We start from the raw sequence: 19,700 nt of genomic DNA on the forward strand, positions 1-19,700 counted from the left end.
GTGTCCCCTGCCGTGATATTGCTGGAATATTGCTAAAAGCGGCGTAAAACTAAACTCAGTCAGTCAGTCAGTAAAGTAATGAATGATTGTTTTCAGTTGCGTCTAGTCAAATGAGATCTTCGCTGAAGTTAATATACTGCATTCTTACTACAGGGCGCACAAACCAAGGTGGACAAAATATAGAGATGAATTAAATGTGTTTTCAGTGTATATGTCTAAATACGTCTCAAAACAGCATTCATCCATATTACACTCTGTGATATATTCCATCAGCATTGAGCTGTAATGCAGCGTGCAGAGAATCATATTTTCTAACCCTAACGTACAGTGTTCTGTTCATTTTAAATGCTTGCCAGGACACGTGGTTCCACTGGACACGAGAGTACAACAAGATCTCGTACACGAGATGGCACAGTGAAGCCGGCGACCCCTCGGGCCACTGTGTCCAACTGAAGCGGACGTGGAATGGCGTGGATAAGGGAAAGTTCTTCTTCGACGCAACCAACTGCTCACAGCCTACATACTCTATATGTGAAATTGGGAGTGAGTTGACTTCATCATTAAAATGCATTCTCTCAATCTTTAGAATGCACACTTGTGCACCATTTAGTGTATTAATGGGTTCCTGTGTAGTAATAACGAGAAAGTATTTTTTACAGATGCATGTATTACATGTATTCTGTTAGGAGTATAAAGTATTACCCTGGCAAACACACTTCTTCCTGATTCAGGGGGAAAACAAAGCATAACTGTATCAGTTAGAGTAGCAGCTGAAAGAATACATGATGTTTTTACATCATTGTAATGGGACGTCAAGGGAGTAGTGATAACACGGTTTCACTTCCACCGAAGTAGTGACAACATGATTCAGTCATACAGTGGAAAGGTGAAAACACGGTTTCACTTCCACCGAAGTAGTGACAACATAATTCAGTCATACATTGGAAAAGTGAAAACACGGTTTCACTGTACACCGACGTAGTGACAACATAATTCAGTCATACAGTGGAAAAGTGAAAACATGGTTTCACTTCCACCGAAGTAGTGACAACATAATTCAGTCATACAGTGGAAAGGTGAAAACACGGTTTCACTGTACACCGAAGTAGTGACAACATAATTCAGTCATACAGTGGAAAAGTGAAAACATGATTTCACTTCCACCGAAGTAGTGACAACATGATTCAGTCATACAGTGGAAAGGTGATAAGACCTGACATCATTTTTTGAAAACAGGTTGAAATTACATATACACATATTTTGCAGCAAGACGATTATATTTTCACCTTCATTTATTGTTTCGAGTGTGGAGCTAGACATTGAATAAACTGAGTGATATCATGTAAAGTGGATGGGTGACTGTTACAGGGCAGCATGTTGGCGACCACTGTCACGACGATAGCTGGTGCAGAGGGAGGTCATCTTGCAATGCGTCTCAATGTAGATGCATGTACCCGTACAACGAAACGGTGGGGTCCAGCGCTTCCGCTGTCTGTGATAGAGGTATGTCAAGTACAGCTTGGAATACAAGTACAACGTGTACGCTCGTGTCACCACTGAGTCAGCATTAGTATTGCAGAGTAATAATGTCGATAATACGCGAGTAAACCACTGAGTCAGCATTAGTATTGTAGAGTAATAATGTCGATAATACGCGAGTAAACCACTGAGTCAGCATTAGTATTGTAGAGTAATAATGTCGATATTACGCGAGTAAACCACTGAGTCAGCATTAGTATTGTAGAGTAATAATGTCGATATTACGCGAGTAAACCACTGAGTCAGCATTAGTATTGTAGAGTAATAATGTCGATATTACGCGAGTAAACCACTGAGTCAGCATTAGTATTGTAGAGTAATAATGTCGATATTACGCGAGTAAACCACTGAGTCAGCATTAGTATTGCAGAGTAATAATGTCGATATACGCGGTGAGTAAACCACTGAGTCAGCATTAGTATTGCAGAGTAATAATGTCGATAATACGTGAGTAAACCACTGAGTCAGCATTAGTATTGTAGAGTAATAATGTCGATATTACGCGAGTAAACCACTGAGTCAGCATTAGTATTGTAGAGTAATAATGTCGATATTACGCGAGTAAACCACTGAGTCAGCATTAGTATTGTAGAGTAATAATGTCGATATTACGCGAGTAAACCACTGAGTCAGCATTAGTATTGTAGAGTAATAATGTCGATATTACGCGAGTAAACCACTGAGTCAGCATTAGTATTGTAGAGTAATAATGTCGATAATGTAAACCACTGAGTCAGCATTAGTATTGTAGAGTAATAATGTCGATAATACGCGAGTAAACCACTGAGTCAGCATTAGTATTAGAGTAGTAAACCACTGAGTCAGCATTAATGTCGATAAGTAAACCACTGAGTCAGCATTAGTATTGTAGAGTAATAATGTCGATATTACGCTAGTAAACCACTGAGTCAGCATTAGTATTGTAGAGTAATAATGTCGATAATACGCGAGTAAACCACTGAGTCAGCATTAGTATTGTAGAGTAATAATGTCGATAATGTAAACCACTGAGTCAGAGTAATAATGTCGATAATACGCGAGTAAACCACTGAGTCAGCATTAGTATTGTAGAGTAATAATGTCGATAATACGCGAGTAAACCACTGAGTCAGCATTAGTATTGTAGAGTAATAATGTCGATATTACGCGAGTAAACCACTGAGTCAGCATTAGTATTGTAGAGTAATAATGTCGATATTACGCGAGTAAACCACTGAGTCAGCATTAGTATTGTAGAGTAATAATGTCGATAATACGCGAGTAAACCACTGAGTCAGCATTAGTATTGTAGAGTAATAATGTCGATAATACGCTAGTAAACCACTGAGTCAGCATTAGTATTGTAGAGTAATAATGTCGATAATACGCATTAAACCACCGAGTCAGCATTAGTATTGTAGAGTAATAATGTCGATATTACGCAAGTAAACCACTGAGTCAGCATTAGTATTGCAGAGTAATAATGTCGATAATACGCTAGTAAACCACTGAGTCAGCATTAGTATTGCAGAGTAATAATGTCGATATTACGCGAGTAAACCACTGAGTCAGCATTAGTATTGCAGAGTAATAATGTCGATAATACGCTAATAAACCACTGAGTCAGCATTAGTATTGTAGAGTAATAATGTCGACAATATGCGAGTAAACCACTGAGTCAGCATTAGTATTGTAGAGTAATAATGTCGATAATACGCGAGTAAACCACAAGCTGAAACACAGAGATCAGTGGGATAGAAACGAAGACATATATGACCCAGATTACTAAAAATAATTCTGTAGAATTCGTTGAGTTTTTTAACGGAAATACGGACGGTGATATTCCAGATTGGACATTGTACAACGGCTACAGATTTAGTGAGATTCCTGATTCGCTGCCCCACGATATAGCCATGGCAGCCTGTAAAAGGGAGGGCGGTGCCCTCATGGCGCCAATCTCCCACATGATGGACTCAGCCCTCAGACAGTTCTACGCAAGAAGAGGCTACGACAAAGGTATTGATACTCTTTCTTAAAAGGTAAACACATATTTATTGAGTGATAGAGAGAATACGTGAGTACATCTATCGTACATCTATCGAGTACTCTTTATTTTGTCGTTCCATCCAAGGAAACGCTTCGAAAATTACAGTGCATTCTAATTCAAATCTTCAAAGCAGAAAATATAGATATTGGAGAATGAGGTTTGAGATAAATACATGGAAGACTGGAATGAATGAAAATATTTCTCAGGTAGATTGTCACAGTTGCTTCAAGATTTCGTTTCCCAATGTCTCCTGTGCTTGCCAGCATGTGTTTACGGTCCCCGTGTTTCCAGCCATGTACTACTGGTCTAGTCTGAAGAAGAACAATTCCAAGTACGAAGATCAGGGTATTGCTGAATTTGACGACATTTTGGAGGATTATCTCCCCTGGCGAAATGGACGTAGCAGCACACCGGCGTTCACGTCGACTGGCGACTGCATTGTGTTTGAAGTCAGCAAGGCGGGGCCTAAGTTGTTCAAACACTCGTGCACATCCAATACACCCGCTCTGTGCTCGAAGGTCAACAGTAAGTAAACACTTAAAGCCAAGGTCAACACCGATCGTTGTTCACCTTACTGTCTACTCGAGCCTCGATTGTTTACAGGATATGGATGGAATACTTCGAGGTCCACCAAACATAGAACTCCTATGTGTCTCTATATTGTTTCAAAAACGCATTTCTGCCTGATAATAAGCTTTTTGTTTAACAAGAGAGTATGAGGCCTGCCGATGCACGGATGATGAAAGTATCCAATTTGTCAGTACAGTTATTTCTATCGTATATAAATTCACAGCAGGTCACACAAACACTTTTGTTCCAGGCTCTGAACGTGCTACGGTCCAGCTCGGTTCATCTGTATCCTTGGAGCCCATGCAGACTCTGTGGACCAGCACCAGTGACTGGTGTGGAGCAGAGTGTCTCAGCCAGGCTCGGTGTACCTCGTACGGATTTACAACGTCGGACAGTACATGTTGGCTGTTCAACGACACGACGAGCACTGGGGAAGCAACGACCATGGACTACTGGACACGATCTGGTAATACCTCGTGGAATAATGAAACCACTTTTAGCTTTGAGCAGTATTGAGTATCAATGTAAGCTTCAAGTCTGGAGAAAGACCAGAGTAGAAAAAAATAGTCATCCCACGGGAACAAGGTGATGGTGATTACACAAATGGTCCACATCGATGCAGATTCATGATCGCGGTTACGATACCACCTAAGGGACGCAACTCTGACAATTTGAAACTGACAAACTTTTGGGATCGAAAATGTGCTTCAAATAATGTTAGTCAAGTTTTACAACCCATTAAGGACTGTCACAAGAGAGCAGTTTAATGACTTTATGTTGAATGAACCAAATTTTTTTTATAACAGAGACATTTGATTGAATATTTATTTCAGCATGTGCCCCGATAACATCGGTACTTTATGGTACGGTTAGCGCGGTGGCAGGAACGACTGCTGTTAGCTCTGAGGTTACATACAACTGCAACAACTTCACCGCCCACGTAGCCAACATCAGCGTCACTTGTCAGGGCAACACACTGTGGACACAACTCCCAATGTGTCAACCGAGTAAGTACAGACGTTGTTCCCCATGTGTCACAGACAGTGTTTCCCACGTGTCACAGACGTTGTTCCCCATGTATCATCCGGGTAGGTACAGACGTCGTTCCCCGTGTGTCAGACGGGTAGGTACAACCGTTGTTTCCACGTTTCACCCGGGTAGATACAACTGTTGTTTCCCATGTGTCATAGACGTTGTTTCCCATGTGTCATCCGGGTAATGTGTCATAGACATTGTGTCACATGTGTCACAGACGTTGTGTCACATGTGTCACAGACGTTGTACCATATGTGTCATGCGAGTAGGTACATACCTTTGTTTCCCATGTGTTATCCGGGTGGGTACGGACCTTGTTTCCCATGTGTCAGACGAGTAGATCATACATAACTTCATATGTATTAGACGGGTAGAAATAAGCGTTGATTCCCATGTGTCACAGACGTTGTGTCCCATGTGTAATGCGAGTAGGTACAGACCTTTGTTTCCCATGTGTCATCCGGGTAAGTACGGACCTTGTTTCCCATGTGTCAGACGAGTAGATCATACATAACTTCACATGTGAAACAAGCGCTGTTTCCCATGTGTCAGACCGGTAGATCATACAAAACTTCCCATGTGTTAGACGGATAGAAACAAGCTTTGTTTCCCATGTGTCAGACGGGTAGATCATACAAAACTTCACATGTGTTAGACGGGTAGGAACAAGCGTTGTTTCTCATATGTCAGACTAAACATTCTGTCCGTAAGATAGGTACAGACATTGTTCCCCATGTGTCAGAGCAACACACTGTGGACACAACTCCCCATGTGTCAACTGAGTAAGTACAACCGTTGTTTCCAATGTGTCACAGACGTTGTTTCCCATGTGTCATCCGGGTAGGTAGAGACGTTGTTCCCCATGTGTCAGAGCAACACACTGTGGACACAACTCCCCATGTGTCAACTGAGTAAGTACAACCGTTGTTTCCAATGTGTCACAGACGTTGTTTCCCATGTGTCATCCGGGTAGGTAGAGACGTTGTTACCCATGTGTCACCCGGGTAGGTAGAGACGTTGTTTCCCATGTGTCACCCGGGTAGGTAGAGACGTTGTTTCCCATGTGTCACCCGGGTAGATACATACATACCTTCCCAGTGTCCGACCAGGTAGAGTGAGGCTCTACTCACCACGTTACACTACCTTCACGGCATTCTGGAGGTTAAGTTGTAACTTTGATACAACTTGACGTAACGACAAGCTACAGCGGAAAATGAACTTAATTTAGATTACCAGTTGTTACGAACGTTGTTGTTTGAGTATGGGTGTCTTCCTCCCAGATGACCAGCCTTGTCCTGAGAACTGGATGAGGCGGGGCTCGAGCTGCTACCTGATCGTAGAGGAGACCCTGAGTTGGTCAGCTGCAGCTGAAGCATGTGAGAACAGGAATGGCTATCTGGTGGAGATCAATGACGACGAAGAGAGACAGTTTATTGTGGATATACTGGACTTTGATAGAGATTTGGTTGTGTGGACTGGAGGCAACGACATTGGTCTGGTATGTATTCCTTTTGTATATGTTGGTAGTAGTATGACAATGGGGATTCTGGACCACTTCCGCTCATGGCCTTATTTGTGGCTTATTAAGCCCCCAGCGCCTACTGGTATTGCTAGTGATCTAAGTATATATATTACAGTGAATATGTAAAACTTAATGAGTGAATCATTGTACATAATCACTGAACTTTACATATTCACTGTAACATGTATGTACTGTATGTGCTATTGGCACCCTTTGTAACGTAGTATAGACTGACACTATATGTGCCGTTCACACTGTGTGACATGGTATAGACTGACGTTATATGTGCCATTCACACTGTGTGACTTCGTGAGTATTTGGGGCACTATACTTTAGTTAGTAAGATTAAAATACATTGTAATACCACACATCAACGTTGTGTCCGTTAGCACGCAAAGGTTATGATATTTTCTATTTTTAAGACGTGCAACATTTCGTTTCAGCAACACTGGTACCGATGGCGTCAGCATCCATTCACAGACATCACAGTACTGGACTGGTTCCCAGGAAAAGACAACATCTCAGCTGAGCCAACAGGGTACATTTTGAACGATGGCGTACGGGAAAATCAAGACTGCATAGAGCTGAGAAAGAGTTACGATGATTATTACGCTGGTAGACACTACTACAGTGACACCGACTGTGAGGAGAAACAAGCTTTTGTGTGTGAAACTAAGGGTAAAATAGTTTGTTTTGGTGTTTAATTTCCTTTTCTTCTGATGTGGAGAGCGGATATTTGACATCCTAGTGCGTGTGTATATGACGGACGAACAGTTGTCTTGCCTTGGCGTGTGTTTGTGATATGTTGCCATTGGTGGGGAATGCTAACCATTGAAAATCTATGATGCCATTTATTTATGACATCGAAAATTGCGAAGATTTGTTTTTTTAGCTTTGTCAGGATCATCTGATCATGGAATCGAACCCCAGAATCTCTGCCTAATGATCTATGGTGTGCTAGTGCCTTACCTGTGTTCGGTAAGCGTCACAAGTTGACAGGTTGTGGTGATCTGACATACCGTTAAATTCCCATTGAACAACAGGGTCCGAATGGATCTTAAGGTGAGATAGGGATCGGGCTGACCTGCTAGGTTCATGTAATGATATCTCATTTGCCTCGATCGATTCTCATGAAGAAGCGAAGAAAATAAAAGTCTAGATCTTTGAGACAATACCAGAACACACACATGATATCTAATTAGTTATTTGTTATCATTTGTGAGTTTTACGATGTAGTACCAGGATTATTAACGAACCGTATAATTGTGTGTTGCTATGGTTACCTGTTAATGTATTTCCAGTGTTCAACGTGGGCTCCCCAGGCTGTGCAGCATACCCGGAATCCCCGTGTAAATCAATTGCCGAGTGTATCAACGACCATTGCGTGTGTCCGAATGGCACATACAGGCAGACAGGCCAAGATGGACATAACAATGCCAAGTGTGATCTCAGTGAGTCGTGGTAGATGAAATCATTTTATATCATGCACTGTTTTCCACGTATAACAGTAAATGAGTTTTCTTTTTCGTCGTTTCAGGCAATATCGCGGCATTGTCATAATTGAAATACAATAAAATGGCTTCATAAATTGTTCCATTCTGTGGAATGGGAGTGACGCACATACGCTTTAAAACCCCTCCCTATCAATATAACTGTACCACGTGCCATATAAAGCAATCTTCGTAACTATTTTCTAATTTCCTGAGTAGAAAAATACTATAAATAAGCTGCCTGGCAAAATCTTACGCTTAAAGTCTTGTTTCGACCAAGCTATAAAAACAATTCGCCGAACCACTGACAACGTATCGCGGTGTCAGGGTTTTTCGACGATGTAAGACAAAAACGTATTCTTTATCTGTAATATCATTTAAAGTTTGTATTTTACTAACCTTGAGTGATAAAGGATATATTCATCTATTTCACACAAAAATATCAAGTGTTCCCTACAAAAATAGCGTTGATGAAATCCTATCGGCGAAACTGTTGCCGCTCGTAACATCCGGGTATTTTGTATGGGTTTTCGACGATGAGCAATACTTTTTGCTCCGCACTGCGAGGGAGTGTTGTGATCACGTGGCTTCCTATTTATATATTGCCTGTCACCAGCAGACTACTGATCTAACTGAATTTTTCGCTTTCTATTGTTTGTTATAAAGGGAACTGATTTTGCATCGTAAGTGGTATTAACGATCTCGGGTAAATAATATTGATGTTTGTTTGCTTTTTATATAACTTTACTTCCCGATTTCCATTGTCAATAAAACTTCTCACGACAGCGACTTGGCACCCGCCCTACCAGTGAAACTGCTTGTGCATTCCGATCTCACACGTACTCACCCGATATAGCGCGTGCAATGCAATCGTCGAAATCACCAGAACGTCGAATTCAGCTTGTGTTGGGATATGGTCCAAGACACAACTATACTTGTATCAGGTGCATCACTATCTAACAACCATGTCTTGTTTGTTTCGTCATTAGCCATTATCAAACATGTGTGTGTATACTATTTCGCCAGGCAATGTATATTGTCATATTACGTTGTCAGCTTGTGGTTAAACACACCCCAAGCTGAAATGTATTCTCTAAATGAGCAGCGTGGTATGATAACACAAAGGTGTGGATGATTTGAATGTTCTTCTATCCAGTTCAACCAGTCGGCGGTAAGGGATGCAAATCAAGGAACGATCTCTGCTTCAATCAGTCAGTCTGCATCAACGACTGGTGCAAATGTCCCTCACCGCTAATCCAGAACGGTCAAAACAACAGCTACGTCACCACGTGTGAATCAGGTTTGAACTAACGTCTATATCAAAGCTACTATATTAACTTATGGGAGGGTTTCACTTTGAAGTGGAGACAGGCATTGTATGTTCCAATGATGGGAATCGAACCTTTGTCTTTCTCACGTGCACGTTCTTACCACTTGACCATACCGTTAGCAACATGAGTCCGCTGGATTAAGGACTGATTGGCACCATTTGAAATGGAGATGACCATGGAACACTTTGTCGGTGTTCTTGTGGAAATGTTCATAGACATCGCTGGAGTCAGACAATTATAACATCTTACTAGCGTAACATTATTGACATTATTGACACTTGAAATTTTATCTTCTTGTTTCAGATATACCTGGGTGCAGTGGTGATTGGCGAGCATATGGCAACAAGTGTTACAAGCTGTTCACCTCGAGAGTAACTGACCGAAACCCAGACCAGGAATGTATACAGAAAGGCGGGCTGCTTGCCTCCCCAGTAGATCAGGATTTCAACGACTTTCTTCTCCTGTTGGGGTAAATATAGCTGTAATTATAGTTAATAAGATGAAACTAGAAACCACATTTAATCGTTGTGTGACCACTTTCTGATAAATAATCAGAAAGAAGCCAAGGCCTTTCTTTAAGACATATAGGTCCATAATAGACACACTGTATGATAGTAGCCCTTGTTTTCCACACAACTTAGATTCTTCAGAAAGTTTCTTTGGCCAACACTCAGTCACTCGTAATGTTTGATGTGGTATGTATTCGTTGCATTTTTCAGATCGCGCAGTAACAAGTGGATGAGTCTTCACGGCCGGGAGGGGGAGCTGCGGTGGGCAGATGGGACAGTCATGGGTGCCGCCAGCAACTACACCAACTTCCGGTCAGGGACCGGCAACAACATACTGGTCAACGAGACTTGTGTCTATCTCAGTATTCAGGGTGGATGGGTCAAAGATAAATGCTACGCCACTTCTCCTTCTGCGTATGTCTGTGCCACTCCTAAATGTGAGTAGTCTTGATTTATTGCAAACATATCAGGCGTTTATGAGATGGCAAGACTGTGGACACAGACGTTCCCTTTATCACCAGTGCAGGGATTGCGGTTTAGAAAAACCCGCATACCAAGATAGGTCTTACGAGCCCACTAAATTGGGACCTAGTAGGCCAAGCCCTGTATCTTGGTTGATTGTCTGTCATTGTGTAGGCGAGTACCTGGCCGCGTTTCGATTATTTGCACGGAATTATTTCCAAAGATAGAATGTTGCAGCAACAACCAAACATTTTATCTTTGTTTGCTGCTACTCACTAATCTCGACACTCCTTACTCACTGATGTCTAGGAGAGTCTACTCCTTACTCCCTGTCCGTTCTCACTTCTCCCTGCTTGCTTCTCGCTAGTTTCTTCTCCTTACTCCCTGTCCGTTCTCACTTCTCCCTGCTTGCTTCTCGCTAGTTTCTTCTCCTTACTCCCTCTCCGTTCTCACTTCTCCCTGCTTGCTTCTCGCTAGTTTCTTCTCCTTACTCACTGCACCAAACTCATCACTTCCTACTCACTACTAGTATATTAATATCTCAACTCACTACTCGCATCTCGTTAATATCTACTCGTCACGCTCTGCATCCAACTCATCACTTACTACTCACTACTAGTATATGAATATCTCTACTTGCATCTAGTTAATATCTACTCGTCACGCTCTGCATCCAACTCATCACTTACTACTCACTACTAGTATATGAATATCTCTACTTGCATCTAGTTAATATCTACTCGTCACGCTCTGCATCCAACTCATCACTTACTACTCACTACTAGTATATGAATATCTCTACTTGCATCTAGTTAATATCTACTCCTCACGCTCTGCATCCAACTCATCACTTACTACTCACTACTAGTATATGAATATCTCTACTTGCATCTAGTTAATATCTACTCCTCACGCTCTGCATCCAACTCATCACTTACTACTCAATATTCCCTTCTCACTACTCCCTTTTCCTTAATAGCTACTCCCACCTAGTTACTAACTACTCCCTGCTTGTTGATTTCAGTGTGCCATACTCTTCCACAAGTATCCAATTCTGTCAACAAGACAATGTCAGAGTTTGTACCTGTGGGCACTGTATACGAATATCAGTGTGACTCCGGGTACGTCATTGATGGGGTACACACTGGGAGGATTATCTGCCAGCCTATCATGGCTTCGTCTGGGACATCTATATGGGATCCACCTCCGTCGTGTGTCTGTAAGTGTCAGTTTGGTTTAATATAAGATTTAAATTGAGTCCCTTCATGTTCATTCAGTTGAATTTCCGGTTACATTTCAGAACACGATAATCTATTTGCATCAGTTACAACGTAAATTAGCCTTTTCCAGCTTCAATCTCACAATTTAAGTAAATCCTCTGTACAAGTAATGATTCAAATACTCAACAAGATGAACTGGCATGCCCTGTCCTGAAAGAGTCCATTGAAGTCTGTGCAAATTGTACCCGTGAAGGTCCGGGTTAGAATATTGATCTTCAGTATCCCATGCTTGTCGTAACGGGATCGTGTGGTAGGGCTGTAACGATGCATCGAACTATCGATGGATTGCAATTGTTGAGTCTCTGACAGCAATTAATCGATGGTAGAAACGAAAAAACTATCGATGCATCGATAGTATGTGTGACTATGTACCAGATTGTTTGGGTGCAGACTTGCAGCTTCTTTGAGTTTATGTTTTAACTGTTTACTTGATCTAGGCTTCAAGTTTCTAGTCAGTTATGAGAGGATACTGTTTTTATTTCATATAAACTATATATTCATTTGGAAAATGACTTCAAATGAGACAATTCAATGTGAAAAAAAATACTTTTGCAATAGTATTGCAATAGTATGTTGCAATAGACAATCGCTATCGCAATAGTTGTTTCCCCGTCAGCAGTCACCCCTATCGGGTGGTCAGGCTCGCTGACTTGGTTGACACATGTCCTCAGTTCCCAATTGCGCAAATCGATGCTCATGCTGTTGATCACTGGATTGTATGGTCCAAACTCGATTATTTACAGACCGCCGCCATATAGCTGGAACATTGCTGAGTTCGGCGTAAAACTAAACTCACTCACTCACTCACTGTATGAATTGCCATGTCGTTTACACCTTGCTAACATATATAGGAAAAGAAGGCGAACAACAGATGTGGATCTGAAATTGTCTCAAAACTCAATTACAGCGCTAGTGGACAGTGTGTTTGGTGATGCAGAAGAGGGGTACGGACTGACCGCCACACCAGCTATGAACGCGACAGACATACAGACGTGTGCTGAGACTTGCTACAGCAATGGGGAGGCTTGTGTCGCCTTCAGCTTCTTAGGGGTCCTCTGTCAACTCTATACAGCAGTCAGTCACCTGTCTACTGACTTCATACCATTCCCACCTGGGGCCACCGTGAAGAAACGAATAGGTATGTCATGTGAAGAAACGGATAGGTATGTGATGTGAAGAAACGAATAGGTATGTGCTGTGAAGAAACGGATAGGTATGTGATGTCCTCACATCGTATAGAGGATATGTCATGTCTTGTCTCATGAAAGCGTTACGGTATCATACTTCTATCACAAACAATTCTATTTCAATAAAAGTTTACACGGAACCAATCGCAAACGATTACCTAGTGCCCTGCCGGCATCTCCCTTCGTGGTTAGAGGACAAGATTACCACAGTGTTAACAAAGAAATGTGTTTATTTTGAGTAAAATGAAGACAAATACTGCAAGTAGACACAACGTTGTGTGCTGCTTGTTGACAATTATATATATTATATAATAAAGTGTAATATTGACAGTGATTGATAAGTATCTTTCTTAACACTTAAGTTTTCATATTTATATTTATTCTGGTGGTGATGCTAATATATCCTTCACATCCATTTCGTCATCATAGGGATCAGTTTGGTACAGGTTTCATGCATCAAAAGATGTCTGTTTCCATGGCGATGTATTGATCAAATAACTACACAGACCTCACCAAAACCTAAATACCACTCCACCTACTGTTTTCAATTGACTGTTTGTCAGTTATATGTAGCATGTGTCTTCCTAACGTCCTCAGCATGTCCGTCTGTACCCGTGGTCAGTAACGCTGTGGTGACGACAGGGACCAACCGGACAGTGGGCAGTGTGCTCACCTATGCCTGTACACCCCTCGGGCGGATCCTGCCGGGGAGTAGTTTGTCCATCACCTGTAGAGACAATGGCCAGTGGGAGAAGTTTCCGATTTGTCAAGGTGAGTCCATAAGAAACGATACCAAACATTTATTAAATATAATTTTAAGTAAGTATTTCTTTTTGTATGGGGGCGGTGGGGTAGCCTAATGGTTAAAGCGTTGGCTCGTCACGCCGAAGAACCGGGTTCGAATCCCCACATGGGCACAATGTGTGAAGCCCATTTCTGATGTCCCCCGCCGTGATGTTGCTGGAATATTGCTATAAGCGGCGTAAAACCAAACTCAGTCAATCAGTCTTTTTGTATGATTCCCATGTTCCAAACCAAACGCATTCGATCGAAAAATCCGGGAATATCTGATCAATTGAGCAAAAAACGGAGAGAGAGAGAGAGAGAGAGAGAGAGAGAGAGAGAGAGAGAGAGAGAGAGAGAGTAAATATATGGATGTATATATGATTACATACATGACGTGAGGTCTGATGCTTGAACATGTATATGGTAACTGTGCATAGCATACAATTTCATAAAATAAAACGTATTTGAACGTATGTTTGTGAGAATTGACAAATATACTTACTAAATGTTTCTGTTGATTTTCAGACCGATTCCAAACCTTCCTCATTGACACTGAAGACTGGTTCTCCAGCACCAAGAGGAAAGCTTACTACAACATCCAGTCCCTCCAAGACTGTCAGATGAAGTGCATCACGGAGAGAGAGTTCCGGTGTCTGTCTGTCCACTACGACTATGGCGACTGTGTGTTGTACATGAACAGACTCAACAACCAATCCAGGGATGGCGTGGCGGAACACTCCACCGTCAGCATCTATGCCGAGCTGAGAGGTATAGTAGCTGAACGCACTGATTACTAGCTGAATATTTATGTATATCATGTGAAAATATTCAAGATTTATTTACTTAATTGAAATACTGGTACTATATTACGTATATGCATGCATGCATACATACATACATACATACATACATACATACATACATACATACATACATACATACATACATACATACATACAGACAGACATACATTTATCACTCTCTCTCTCTCTCTCATTCTCTCTTTCTCTCTCTCTCTCATTCCTCTCTCACAAAATATACATGTCATAAGAAATATACTTGGTATATATATATACTGTATACACCGTTTGGTTTGCTTGATGCTAAACTTGATCAGAATTAATTTCATTTTCAGAATCAGACCTGAATGAGTTCCATACTGTGTACAATATGGCTGTGACCGGGATGCCGACTGGCCACCTGACCCTAAAGTCTATGGAGGAGTGCGCCCAGGCGTGTCTCCAGGCACAGTATGTGTGTCTGGCAGTAGTGTATGACACGGCCAGTAACAGCTGTCGTCTGTATGACACGATACAGGACACCCTCGTCACTTATGACAGTTATGTGTTCAAAAGACACCTGGGTATGTGATATACTTGATGATTCCGGCATGCCGAGATATATTTCATTGTTTGCCTTTGTACCAAACGTTACAAGCAGTATTCCCTTAATTACTGCAATATAAGTCGAGAATGTCACGATTGCAAGCCTTTGGGTATTTTAATCATACCTAGGACACCGTAATGAAGAAGATATCGTATACCAGCTCGGCACCATTCCACATAGCGATCTCAACACTTCTACGATCGTACTTCTATATTTTAACATGGCAGTGCAAAGATCGCTTTGAACGTTTGCGTATATAGCGTACACTATTTTGGTGTATGTCTGTCTATTATAATATATTAATATTCTTAAACGTCAGACAATAATATAACAACAGTTTTAAAATATACTTTCTTAACATTGTCTGGAAGGTTAGGAACATCGTTGTTTCTCGGTGATCAATGTGTTCCTCACACTGACTGATTTAACCTTCAGGTTGTGATCCACCCCAAGTCGTATCAGGGATGACGTCATCGGATGTGATCCGCAAAGTATCAGGGCGGTACAGCGTGGGCGATCAGCTTCGGTACACGTGTACTAATCTAGGGGAGGGTTTCACAGACAAACAGGATGGACTAGTCCATTGTCAGCAAGGGGGCAAGTGGACCAGGCTACCGACCTGTAGAAGTAAGTCGTATGAAGATATGGTTAATAACCATAAGGTCCCAAGACACAACTAACCGATTACAGAATATATTCTCTCTACGCAAAATCCACCAGTTAATGTAAATGTTAAATGGACATGATCACAGGTGATTGAGGTAGGCACGGATTCTGTTGTAAAATCGGTGCCGTCTGTGTTTGTGTAATAGAATTGAAGAATGACAACAGCAAGGATGAAATACATTGTTAATCTTGTGATTTGTTTCCCGTGTTGTGTATAGATCTGTGTGAGACGGGGTGGTACTACTGGAACGGAAGCTGTTACATGGTATATGAGACGCCACGCACCTTCAAGCAGGCACACGCTGTGTGTACCGACGTAGACGCCACGCTGCTCAACGTCAACATGGCGTATGAACTCAACTTTACAGACCAAATAAGGTACTGTGTTTTATCAGGAATGCTGTGCCGTGTGAAATAGTGGCGTTTTCGGTTCTTGGAGATGTAATGTACATGTCATAATATCAGCAGAGAATTGGAATGCTTGCTTTTCACATAAAATTTGGCATAACCAATGTTCTGTGCCTCTTTCAGCAATAATCCAGCAATATGAGTTGCAATATGAGTTGCTGGATTATTGGTGTCACACCAAGAATAGCCCTCGTACATGTCTATAGGAATTGGCCAAGGAAACCTTCGGGTAGTTCATGTCTTTGCTATGACGAGTCAACGCCTTTCCCCTGGGCAATCCCACAACTGTATAACTATCAAGACGAGACGCTTACTTTCTAAATGATACAAAACATTAAATGTCTGTCTTAGATGATCTTCATGGCAGACATGAAATTGTGCAAATCGATGCTCATGCTGTTGATCACTGAATTGTCTCGGCCAGACTCGATTATTTACAGACCGCCGCCATATAGCTGGAATATTGCTGAGTGCTGCGTAAAACTAAACTCACTCACTCACTCTCTCATGGCAGACATGAAGCGTATATTTCCACTTCTGGCGCATTAGTAAAGGATATGCTTACCGATACAATTCCCCATCTTGTTTTTTGCCATAAGTTCCTATGTTATTTTACAGTTTAAAGGTGATTTGATTTTTCATTTGTATGTGACGGGTGGTACCTGTCGGACAGGTGTGCACCTTTTTGCGAACACCTGGTGTCGTCAATATTTGACAGTCGGACTTGTGATATAAACTTTGCTTTTGACCGAATAAGTGATGATTTTATCATTCTGGAAACGGTTTAGTCCTTTACCATTAAAGGGTTTCATTTCTGATTTTTGTTTTCTATACATATATCTTTAATTGACTATTAAGATAAATCAATGATCGTAAACACTGTCCCATAATGTTTGAGTCCACCCTCATATCCCAGTTTTGTTTTGCCAGACAGAACAAGAGCATGGTGGACACGAGGTTCTGGCTCGGACTGTACACTGATCTGGGCACCTGGAGATGGACAGCGCCCTATATCGGGGACATGGAGGCCCTAACCATGGAAGTGCCGGTCGTCCAACCTGAGTCAGCCATTGTCGTCGATGTTGCTGCCAATACTCTGATAAGATTCAGCATCCTAACAGACACCGCTGCATTTGTGTGCAAGAAAGCCCTGCCAGGTAGGAACATTTTGATGTTACATTTAAAGTTCTCTATGATGGTTAGTGTATCGTCATGTTAATTTGGACTACTACAAACATAGGATGCTGGTATCAGTCTTGTAAATAGAACGCTTTAAAGGTTTTCAGACGCCCAAGACATAAAACAAAAAGGTGCTAATAACAATTTACATCTAGCTGGGTGGTTTCTCTGATTCGTCATTATATTTCCTGACACGTTCACGTCTTGTATGTATCAGATATAAATGGTATTAACTGTTCCTATATTCCAGAACTAAGTTGCCCCGACGACTGGTACTACTTCAACAACACCTGCTACCACATCCCCACTACTGCGGCTTCTTCGTATGGAGATGCGGAAAGTTCGTGTAGTGACCAGGGATACACCCTCGTCACACCCCATAGTGCCGTCGACATGGACTTCATCAAGTACACCGTGTAAGACGTTTATGTTTTCACAACGTATATGTATTTAATGTGTCAAAACAAACTGTTGTACATCATTTCTTCACTCAGGCGAAACCTTAGATCAGAAAACAATAGTTCTGTGGTTGCTTGACTTGATATTTCCAGCATTTTAAGAGACCATGCGCACTTGAACTGTAGTAAACGTCTAGCGTTTTACATATGAGGGGATATTGGTTGCCCAGTTGCCTAAAATGACGTGTATGTACCCATAGCAACCACGATCTGCTGATTGTTGGTTCGAAGCCCATACTCGCACAGGTAGGTATGTCTGCACCATCATACGAACTCGTTGATTTTACCAAGGTGGAAAACTTATATCTCGTTATCTCACATTGCGCCAACGTGAGCACATTTAGTGTACTAACAGTTCGATATCCAGTTGACCCACGGACTTGCTCGTATATAGTTAGATACTATCATTAGCTATAAGACTACTAACTAGGAGAACGCATTTCAGTGAAATGTCCGGTGTGGCGGGTTATGCGTACACGGGTCTGATGAAGCCGGCCAACGAGGACTGGAAGTATGCTGATGGTTCCATCCACGACTGGACACATGCAACGGGGGTCGCTGGAGAGATTCTACAGGAGATGTGCTACCTGGTCGGTGCCACTGACGTCAGATTAGCCTCCTGCACAGAGTCAAGACGCTTCGTTTGTCAAGCACCACTGGGTAAAACATCTAAGATCACCATATAGAAGCTGTTGTCAGGCGTATTGCGTTCACGGCAGGTTCTACCGTGCATGGTAGTTTATCCTTTACGTTCAGTGATCCATTTACATGTATATAACTTCCTTTCTGCATTTTACGACCAGTGTAATCTGTGACCAATGCTAGACACTGATTATTCGCTTGCGTTGAGGTTACACCAGAGTTCAATTTTAGTGCATGTCAAACAATTGGAATGTGAATAATATAGGGACCCTTTTTATTTACATAATGTTTTACACAGTCGTGAACTGTTTATTAAACCGTGGGATGCTACAGGGCAATAGGAGACAGTCAGAATGTTAGATTGTTTCGGGAGAGTGACGAGGCACTGTGTTACAGCGATGGTGGGCGTGGCCACGGACTACAGCAACGTCCCGTGTGTGACTGACCGCTTCTGTGAAGCAGCTGGACTCAAGTGTATCGGGTACTCTCGTGGAGGACTCGTGACACCACCAACATGCCGACATCCAGGTAACACAGCTCTGGTCGTTTGTTAAACATACAGGATGTTAGTGATATTATTCAGAACTCCTTCAACTCGGCGGCTCTTATAGTCAGCATACGTAACGCGTAATATATTCTTTACATTTCATAAGACTAAAAGAAGAAGGGAACGATTTAATGTGTTAGGTCGTAGTGTCCAAACAAGGATGCTTGTTGTGAATGACTTTCATGATAAATAAGGATTATTTTGCCTCCATGAATCACTTCGCTCAAAGCACACATGTGAGGAATCGATGTCATGAACCTATGATTACACCACCTGGCCTGCTAGGATCTGTTCAGTGTCGTGTCAAGGCAGACCAGTTGCTGATAGCATGTGTAACTATTCGCATCTCTAAGTAGTCATGACGTACTGCTCTGTGTCCGGCTTGCTGTATTACAAGCCGAAACAGTGTATAAGTGGCCAATGTTTCAGGGTCGATACACCAATTTCAATATTTTTATCCAGATTGCCCTTCTTCGATGAGATATGAGTAGGGGAAGATGTTTCTTGATCTCTGACCGGAAAGACAACTTCGCCGGTGCAACAGCAGAGTGTGGGAAACTTGGCGGGAGAGTGGCATCTATTGGATCAATGGCAGACAACAACGTATGGCTGGAACTATCAGAGAAGTAAGTAGTTGCAACCGTGTTTGGTTCATTTAATGGTAACACCAAATGCAC

General features: G+C 41.9%; 1 protein-coding gene across 1 annotated transcript in view; it reads left to right on the top strand.

Annotated features, from left to right (window-relative positions):
• LOC124286683 overlaps positions 1-19,642 on the top strand; it is a 51,282-nt gene extending 31,640 nt beyond the window's left edge. Inside the window, exons 7-30 of the mRNA XM_046723091.1 lie at positions 357-543; positions 1,369-1,503; positions 3,367-3,534; positions 3,857-4,090; positions 4,386-4,601; positions 4,969-5,142; positions 6,451-6,668; positions 7,136-7,370; positions 7,994-8,143; positions 9,339-9,482; positions 9,817-9,982; positions 10,233-10,459; positions 11,509-11,703; positions 12,672-12,902; positions 13,549-13,722; positions 14,263-14,505; positions 14,873-15,100; positions 15,559-15,750; positions 16,008-16,167; positions 17,128-17,354; positions 17,627-17,792; positions 18,280-18,494; positions 18,873-19,004; positions 19,486-19,642. Of these exons, the coding sequence (XP_046579047.1) occupies positions 357-543; positions 1,369-1,503; positions 3,367-3,534; positions 3,857-4,090; positions 4,386-4,601; positions 4,969-5,142; positions 6,451-6,668; positions 7,136-7,370; positions 7,994-8,143; positions 9,339-9,482; positions 9,817-9,982; positions 10,233-10,459; positions 11,509-11,703; positions 12,672-12,902; positions 13,549-13,722; positions 14,263-14,505; positions 14,873-15,100; positions 15,559-15,750; positions 16,008-16,167; positions 17,128-17,354; positions 17,627-17,792; positions 18,280-18,494; positions 18,873-19,004; positions 19,486-19,514 (4,446 nt within the window). The 3' untranslated portion in view covers positions 19,515-19,642. The remainder of the gene's footprint in view (positions 1-356; positions 544-1,368; positions 1,504-3,366; positions 3,535-3,856; positions 4,091-4,385; positions 4,602-4,968; positions 5,143-6,450; positions 6,669-7,135; positions 7,371-7,993; positions 8,144-9,338; positions 9,483-9,816; positions 9,983-10,232; positions 10,460-11,508; positions 11,704-12,671; positions 12,903-13,548; positions 13,723-14,262; positions 14,506-14,872; positions 15,101-15,558; positions 15,751-16,007; positions 16,168-17,127; positions 17,355-17,626; positions 17,793-18,279; positions 18,495-18,872; positions 19,005-19,485) is intronic.
• Positions 19,643-19,700: the final 58 nt, after the last annotated feature.

This window comes from Haliotis rubra, unplaced genomic scaffold (assembly GCF_003918875.1).
Source record: "Haliotis rubra isolate DU_JTF1 unplaced genomic scaffold, ASM391887v1 Scf39, whole genome shotgun sequence".
Lineage (NCBI taxonomy): Eukaryota > Metazoa > Mollusca > Gastropoda > Lepetellida > Haliotidae > Haliotis > Haliotis rubra.